This window comes from Oncorhynchus nerka, linkage group LG25 (assembly GCF_034236695.1).
Source record: "Oncorhynchus nerka isolate Pitt River linkage group LG25, Oner_Uvic_2.0, whole genome shotgun sequence".
Lineage (NCBI taxonomy): Eukaryota > Metazoa > Chordata > Actinopteri > Salmoniformes > Salmonidae > Oncorhynchus > Oncorhynchus nerka.
The window spans coordinates 17,219,640-17,228,961 of NC_088420.1; the positions used below are offsets into that span (position 1 = coordinate 17,219,640).

Sequence of the window (9,322 nt, forward strand, 5' to 3'; positions counted from 1 at the left end):
ACAGAGCTAGTGACAGAGCTAGTGACAGAGATAGTTTCAGAGCTAGTTACAGAGCTAGTTACAGAGCTAGTGACAAAGCTAGTGACAGAGATAGTTTCAGAGCTAGTTTCAGAGCTAGTTACAGAGCTAGTGACAGAGATAGTTTCAGAGCTAGTTACAGAGCTAGTTACAGAGCTAGTTTCAGAGATAATTACAGAGCTAGTTTCAGAGCTAGTTACAGAGCTAGTTTTAGAGCTAGCTACAGAGTTGGTTTCAGAGCTAGTTACAGAGCTAGTTTCAGAGCTAGTTTCAGAGCTAGTTACAGAGCTAGTTACAGAGCTAGTTACAGAGCTAATTACAGAGCTAGTTTCAGAGCTAGTTTCAGAGATAGTTACAGAGATAGTTTCAGAGATAGTTTCAGAGATAGTGACAGAGATAGTGACAGAGATAGTTTCAGAGATAGTTTCAGAGCTAGCACAGTACTCAAGAAAGGAAAAAAGAACAGGCGAGAGAAGCAGATAGACTGGACTCTCATCCCCTGGAGGCTTTCGAAAGGTAACACTGTTCCAATATATCCTAAATCTGCTAAATTAAAGAAACCGACAAAGTGATTTTTTTATGGAAACAAAAATGTGCAAAACAAAAGTCCATAGGCCTATCTTGGGCTGAGAGTGGTGGAGATAAACACCAGTTTGCCCAGTTCAAACATAATAAAGGTTAGGTTAGGGAGCTTTACTCACAACCCTGATTTCCTTTTTGAAAATGTTGCAGTTCAGTTCTGAACACCTAGCGAAGTTCAAAGTTTCTAGCTCTCTCGGTACACAAGACTGCTTATGTGCAAAGAGAATGTGGGTCAGGCATTAAAATGCATGAGCATTGTATAAGGAATGACGAAGTGCTGATAAGCACTGTTGGGAAGTACATTTTTTTTTTATAAAACAATGGTATAAAACAAACAAGAGTAAAAGTTCTTACAAATGGGCATTTACCTTTTGATTCTAAATAAAAGAGCTATGCTGAATAAATGAAACGGCAGCCATTACTCGTGTTCTTCACTATTTGAGATCCTGACGGCAAGATAGTCTGCTCTGCGCCATGCGGAACCAGGCCGACAAACTCGCCACATAGTTTACTGTCTGCCACCAATGTGACCAGTACAGTCATATTCAGTGTCTCGACATAGGTGGGGGACAATGGAAGGGAGGTTCACAAGAAGTTGGTGACAGACTGACTGAACAAACAGAACATCCGAGTCACAAGAAACTCTACATTTGTTCAGCACCCATGTCTCAGAGAGATAATAAAAGAACAGAAAAGCAATACACTCCTGTCCAGAGTCTAAATGTGTAATCTCTGACACATCAAACGCAATTTCACAAACAACCATCTAGGCCATTGCCTAAGTCAAAAATACTATACTTTCAAAGGATTCTATATTTTTCTAACAAATTGTGATGCGTCAGTAGAGTAATATAGATAATCATTGTTCGATACAAATAACTGAAGAATGGTCATGTTTTTGTCTAGCATTTAACATGAGGACAAGGACAGTAAAACCAGGCCGATTCATCATGTCCGACATTAGCATAACCTTGATTAACATTGGAAATGAAATGCTGTATCTTACCAAATGAAGCAGGCTTTGAACTCATACACTCTCAGGGTCATTTTATTTAATGAAGCTTTGAACCTAGATTACTGATTAGTAAATTCCTCTTTCATACCAATTGCTTTTGTAGATATTATGCACCAACTTTAATCTTTAATGAGATGTAAGAGCCCTTTAATGTTACATTGTGCCAGGCCAACGTCCAATTCAATGTAAAAATAATTATTCCATTCCAAGGCAATTTTCAGATTTGGAAGTGAAACTTTTTTTTTGCATTTTCATTAAGATGGGCATATGGTCTTATGTTTTCTAGAGAAGAGAAGAAAAAGTTTCATTCATTTTTTGTCAGTTTTTTCCAGAAATTCTTTCACTAGCCTGCTACTAAAATCTCTTGGAGGATGAATTCTAAATTCAGAGCCAAACGAGTTCATGACCTATAATTAAAAAACAGGAACCTTCATTGGAATAGTTAGAAACAGAGATGGCCTTCCATTTGATATAAATGAGGAGGCAGTTGAAATGGCTCCACATTAGGGCTGTCTAAAAGGAGGTTGTGTTTCGTACAGTGAACATAGCAGACGATATTTTCATTTAATCAAATTCCCTAACTAACAAATATACTGAGGCTTGTGCTCTGTCATGGAAAATGCCCATTTCCCGGGTTCGAAAAAAAGGAGGAACTTTTATCAAGACACAAATCAATTACGTATATACATTTATTATGTCCTCTTAGTCTATGGCGGTCTCTCAATTACAGTATATTACTGTGAAAAAACGTCAGTGTTTCCACAGCAACTGTCCCAATCATGGCATAGACCTGTAGTCTCAACCCTGTCGACAACTCAACCCTGTTTTGTTGAGGGTACAGTACATTCCTGTCCATGCTCATGTCATGAAGTACTGGCGAGAAAGAGGCATTGGTTTTTGACCTTCAGAAACAGGTCTCCCATTAAAGAGGCATCGGTTTTTGACCTTCAGAAATGGGTCTCCCATTAAAGAGGTATGGGTTTTAACAAAACAGTAGAGTGCATTGTGTTATCCAAGGAATTGTAGATTTCATACACAGAGAAGTAGGGATGGCATTGCATGCGCCACTCTCATGAAACATGAAATGAATTACGAGCGCATAGAGGGATGCTGAGTTGTACACACCCAGACCAAGTGACCCGTAAAGTGCTGTCCAATTTAAATTGAAAACTCAATTAATGTCAAATCACTAGATAGATAAACTGGGAACAGATTTAGGACAGTTTGCTGCTGCCTGTGAGTGAGGGGCCAGTGTGGTTTCAATGCAGAACCCCATTAGAGAAACACAATGCATTACACTTCATTCAGCGCTTAGACACCGATGCCATATCTTCATATCTGAAGCCTTAAAACAATTAAACAGGAATTTCATTTTTACTGTAGCTAACTAATGTAACTTTTCATTACATTTTTGTAATTTTTGTGTTACAAATACAAGAAATCAGCTACAGTAGAAATGCACAACAAATTGTAGTAGACAAAACAGCAGTACCAACAGAGGAGGAAGAAACCCTTTGGGGACAACCACTACCTGTATATGTACTGTTTGAACCATGAGAAACATGGCACTTTTACAACCTCGTTTTTTCTAACCAGCATAAGCAAAAACATGAATTCTACATCAATAACGAATACAAATGTACGTATTTTAACGTTTCTTTAAACTGCTCTAAAATCGGCTACTTAGTCCTTAAAAGGCAGTGGTTCTAGTCCTGTATTCAGAGGACGTAAATATATATTTAAATCAGCCCATTGGTGAATGTGAGCAGAGCATTGTGGGAAGAAAACATGTGATTCATTCCAGTTCTCTCCCCTTGGCCATCAGTTTTGGCATTGAGCCAAGTGATGCTTCTTCACCTTCAAAGGTGTGAGGTTAAAGCATGGAACTCATTATTACATTGTGAAGGCGGTTAAAGTTCTGAATTTTCTTATTAAATTCTTGTTTTAAAGTAAACAAACTATCTGTCAACACCAATTGATAATTGACTGTAGTTCAAGCTAGATTCAATTTAGCTTGAAAACCATTTGACACAATGAAACGGTTATTGGTAACTTGCTGCAATCATCGTCCCTGTTCCTTTGTCTTGGCTCTCGACACATCAAAAATGAAGGTCTTCCTACCATGAATGAGAAAATGGCGGACGATGTTGCTGAGCAGAGCAAAACCTATCCAACGCCACCTAGAGGAACCCCAAGCTACCATTGCACAGCCACAAACTCCAAGGTCATACCACCTCAAGCCGATTTTCATGATTTCAAAAGTGTTCCCTTCGTCATAGACTTCAAAGCTTCCAAAAAAAACTACAATCATTGAGTACTATATAATCTGGTGTGTCCTCCCAGACCAGCTACCACTACCATTTCCCTTCAATACTCCCCAATAACCTTAGTGAAACTAGGTCAGAAAGGAGGGGACCTTACGAGGAAAGCAGATATAACAAAGCATGGCGTTAAGTTTAGTTTAGTAAGCAGAATGGAGAGCAACAGTATCAATTTTTATTATTTCTTAGAGTAAATCAGTCAGATAGCTTTCCGCGTGGCACAGCTAATAGCTATTCAATTTACTCATAAGTTACATAGCAATGACAACATGCCGAAGCCCTGTGAGGAGAGTACATACGAAAATACGGATGACAGTGCCATGTCAGTGGCCGTTCAACTGATGACAAGGGAAGGTCCTTATATAAACCAATCATTTTCGGCGCATTTCATCCACTCTATGCCCAGTGATTTTTTACAAATGTAAATTTAGCATTTATAAAAATTCCAGAGCTTCGCATATAAAACTCGGGCAATAAGAAAGATGTTTAAGAACTACAAATATTGTTCCAATCTAAAAAATATACCATTTCAAACCATAGATAAGTCCCCAATAAAACGAATCGATTTGGGCAATAAGATTTACATAAAGCAATCTCCTTAATAAATGTGTGCTTAGGTAAGACTTGATTATTCAAACTACTCATTTTGTAACGGACACTGCGATATGAAATTACAGTTATCCGGGAATATGTTGTTAAAATGCATGTAATCATTTTGTATAGATCATTTTGACATTTTAGTCATTTAGCAGACCAGAGAGCAATTAGGGTTAAGAGCCTTTCTCAAGGACACATCGACAGATTTTTCACCTAGTCGCCTCTGGGATTTGATTACTCGCCCAACGCTCTTAACCGCAGGGCTACCTGCTGCTCAAGATCAGTTAAGAGATTATACTTTGATATCTCTTACTGAGGTCAATATCAAATCAATTCAAAGAAATGCAACCATGATACAGCAATACACCAATCAATACACCAATCAATACACCAATCAATACACCGATGCATCGTTATACTATTTGGATTGAATTTGTGATGCAAATTGTATCTGTGGCGTAGAAATCAAGTGAAGAAGTAGCCATTTCAATAGTTTGTGTTTGAAGATGTAGAGCAGGGTATGACAGTGTATCCGATTCCTCACTAAGGCCCCTTACTTGTAAACGCCGAAGCCATACTAGCCTATTCTTCTTTTAATCCTTCCTATGCGTCTGATTTTCTAGCCTCTCTAATACCACATAATATAAACCACATCACAGATAGTTGGAAAAACCTTCTAAGATCAACAACCAAACAATATTACATATGAACTGTTTTAATTCATACATTTCTGTAATTGGCTATTTTGTTTTCAATCAACAGAAAGTTTTCCTGAAGTCATACAAATAAAACAACTATATTACATGTATATTACATGTTGTTACGTCCGTTGTTGGAATGAGACCAAGGTGCAGCGTGGTAAGCGTACATCTTTCTTTCTTTATTTTGATGAACACCAAAAAACAACAAAAGATAAACGAACGTAAAGTTCTGCAGGCTACACAGCAACTAACAAAATCAAGATCCCACAACTGAAGGTGGGAAAAAGGGCTGCCTAAGTATGATCCCCAATCAGAGACAACGATAAACAGATGCCTCTGATTGGGAACCATACTAGGCCAACAAAGAAATAGAAACATAGATTTGCCCACCCAAGTCACACCCTGACCTAACCAAATAGAGAATAAAAAAAGTCTCTAAGGTCAGGGCATGACACATGTCTATTGCTTTTTCATCACACATTTTAATTTAAATGTTAAGGTGAATTCGTTTTTTTTTTTTTTTTTTTTTACAATTCTGCTTACAGCATTCTATGATTACTATGGGAAATGAAAGAATCTTATTCCAACACCACTTAACAATTGGCTTTAAAAAACGAACCCAAGTACTACTATTGCCAAAGCCACTAGGTTATCAATGATGTATACAACTTTAATCCTCTTTATAGAAGTATACAGGAGACTCATGTACCTCTCACATAATTTTACTTTTTGTGTAGGAATCCGCAAAGGTCACTGTTATGTGACAAGGAAGCAAATTCACTGTCATCCAAAAAGCTCCACTTGGGCTTCAAACAGTCATTTCTGCATAGCCAAGACAAGTTATTTCCAGTTCTACAAAAGTAAGGCGGTCTTGAAGCCACAGGAGGTTTGTGGCACCTTAATTGGAGAGGACGGGCTCATGATAATGGCTGCAGCGGAATTGGTGGAATGGTATCAAATACATCAAACACATAGTTTCCATATGTTTGATTCCATTCCATACGCTCCGGTACGGCCATTATTATGAGCCGTCTTCCCCTCAGCAGCCTCCTGTGCTTGAAGCAGCCATGGATGGATTGTGTTGCACTGGAATCCATTCTGAATACGGTGTTATGTTCGCTCATCAAATCAAATCAAAATGTATTTGTCACATGCCTTGTAAACAACAGGTTGTAGACTAACAGTGAAATGCTTACTTAAGGCCCTTCCCAACAATGCAGGGAGAAGAAAAAGAGAAAGGAATAACTAATTAATTCAACATGCTCCAAATATGTAGAAATATTTCATTTTATTTATTTTGTTTCACCTCTGTACTCTGCCATAAAAAAATCTCTTGATTTTTAAGGAGATTTTTTATATATTTTTTATTTATTTAACCTTTATTTAGCTAGGCAAGACAGTTAAGAACACATTCTTATTTACAATGACGGCCTACCCCTAACCCGGACGATGCTGGGCCAATTGTGCGCCGCCCTATGGGACTCCAACCACGGCCGGTTGTGATACAGCCTGGAACCAAACCAAGGTCTGTAGTTATGCCTCTAGCACTGACATGCAGTGCCTTAGACCGCCGAGCAAATCGGGAGCCCTAATTTGAGAAATTAGCTCATAATCTATACACATCATCTTCATAAATTGTGGGAAAATTTACCACAAAAGCTTGTTTTTGACAGAAAATTGCTCTCTAAACATTACAAGGAATTAAGTCTGATTAAACCTTTCTAAGTTCTACTGGCATAGTTCCAATGCTTAGAATATTGCAAGTCCCAGCACAAACAATTTCACAAGAGTTCAACATTTATGGAATCTCCTTCTTAATGTCTTCACGCTATTATTGATCTTTACCTTCTTTCTTTTATTAACTAATTGGAAAGAGGTATTTCAAAAATAATTCCTACAGCTCCAGAACAAAATATCCAAACATAAACAGTGCTCTGGAGTGAACTGTGGAGATAAAATGAAACAAGTGTGTGATATTCTGTGAGACCAACACGTTGCATGTCAATAGAATGACATGGTTTATGGTAGAGCTGTGTACATGTAACTGCATGTATTAAGCATTTTAATCAGAGTTTTGCAGTGATGTATATCTTAGTGGAGATCGCTATAGTCTTAGTTTATAAGTCACATTTAGCCTAGGCATGCAGTATTTTATCTTACTTCAAATGCAACTTCGTAATCAAAAACTACAAACACAATGCATGTTGAACGCAATGTGAAAACGTTGTGAATGTGAAACCTGAAAGCCTGGCTATATGTCATAAATCAAGTTAAATCATGCCTTGAGGGGTCTGGGTTTTTTACACAGGGAGATGTGATAATTGGGGTAAAAGTTAAGTTAAGTTAATTAATTAGGCCTAATGAATAGAAGCAACCCCTGGGATAAATAACTAAAACGTGCAGGTCAAATGTATCTCCGTAAGAAAAAGTATTATGTTTTGTTAAAGAAGGAATTTTAACTTTTTCTAGGCCTAGTCAAAGAATGAACGTTATGGGGGAAACTTCATTGGGATACGGTGAGCATGGTTATTATAAGGGGCTTTTGAATGCGCTGGGCTATTTGTGGAGCCGTTTTTTTTAGTTTAGTCTATATGTCCGGATCTTTTGAAGCGGGATTCACGGATGATCTATCCAAAAATGTAAATTCACATCACTGAAAGTTGACTTGTACAATTCCTTACCTGTGGTTCGTGCTGTTCCAGTAGACTGCATATCTGTCTGATATGATTTTGCTATCGTCCGCCCATACCGCGACCCAAGATAAGAGGGCAACAACCATAAGAGTCAACTCCATTTGAAAAGCTAAACAGTTCTTGTCCATTACGAGTACAGGGCTATATAATTCGTCGCGTTGTTGTCTATAAGTTATACTGATTCAACTACAGTGTTTTCCACTGCTGTTCAAATGGACCTGGTGTTATTCATTATGCACGAGGTTGGTTGCGGTCCACATTCACATTCCAGGTGCTCTCGGCCGCAGTTTTTCGTCTTCAGTTGAAGATTTACAATGTAGACCCATGTAGCTATACATTCCCAATGGTGAGAACATTAGTGAGAAGTCCAAGCAGATGCAGCACTGACTATGACGTTACATTTGATTATGTTCCATGAGGGTTCATCAATGTGTGACTCAGCTCGTTGATCTCCTTTTGCACGGCAAGCCCTTACAATAACTATTCAAATCCATTTTCTTCAATAACTGTAAGTGATGAATGCCTTATTTGAACACATTGCACGACATTCATCATATCTTGTTTGATATTTACTGACGCCAAGTATACAGTTGTTTGTCCTTTAAATCCATTCCTTTCCAGCATGGCATAGGCTACTTTCTAAAACTTTCCTCGTCGTAAATACAACTTATGGTCTTCCAAATCAATATGCTTTTTATTCTAAACATTTGCACGTTTGCCGATGTCCGTTCAACGCAACGTTTTTCGGTCCGTTTTGTGAGATCCAATTTGTAAGTCGCTCTGGATAAGAGCGTCTGCTAAATGACTTAAATGTAAATGTAAATGTAATGTTTCAGTCAAGCGACCGATTCTTGTTCTTTCAGAAGAAACTCAAAATATCACAATGTTGCAGCAGAGGGATAGAAATCCAAGTCTCACAAGAAACGTCCTGCTCTTCTCCGCAACTATTTCATGTCGTCCGTGGTTACTGTCCTCAGTTTTATTCTCAGGCAAAAGTTATCAATATGATAAGTTGCCTTCTTGATACGTGTTTACTGCATCATCCATGCAACGCCACTACCAAAGCATGATGTGGAGAAACTGGAACACCGCATCAATTGCGAAGTTGCTGCTGCTATTCCTGTGTCGTTTGGGGTTGCTGTGGAGAAAAGGCCAATTTCGATTCGTGTCTGGTATCGCTCTACTGTCGTCCCTGTGTGTGGTGTACAGACCAGTGGAGCTGACATTATTTCCCCCCTTTTTAGTCACGGTGGTTTTTCTCTTGCGCGTCCTGTTCCTCTTTTAGCACATGGCTTGCTTCCTCTGGCCGCCGCACTCTCTCCATTCACGGCTCCTCCAGACAGCTGGGCGGGGCTGAGACACCGGCCAGATAGGAGCCCCAAAACTTCTAGGACC

General features: G+C 38.7%; 1 protein-coding gene across 1 annotated transcript in view; it reads right to left on the minus strand.

Moving 5' to 3' along the window:
- LOC115122962 (ephrin-A2-like) overlaps positions 1-8,709 on the minus strand; it is a 318,282-nt gene extending 309,573 nt beyond the window's left edge. Inside the window, exon 1 of the mRNA XM_065009965.1 lies at positions 7,916-8,709. Within this exon, the coding sequence (XP_064866037.1) occupies positions 7,916-8,055 (140 nt within the window). The 5' untranslated portion in view covers positions 8,056-8,709. The remainder of the gene's footprint in view (positions 1-7,915) is intronic.
- Between the last annotated feature and the right edge of the window lie 613 nt (positions 8,710-9,322).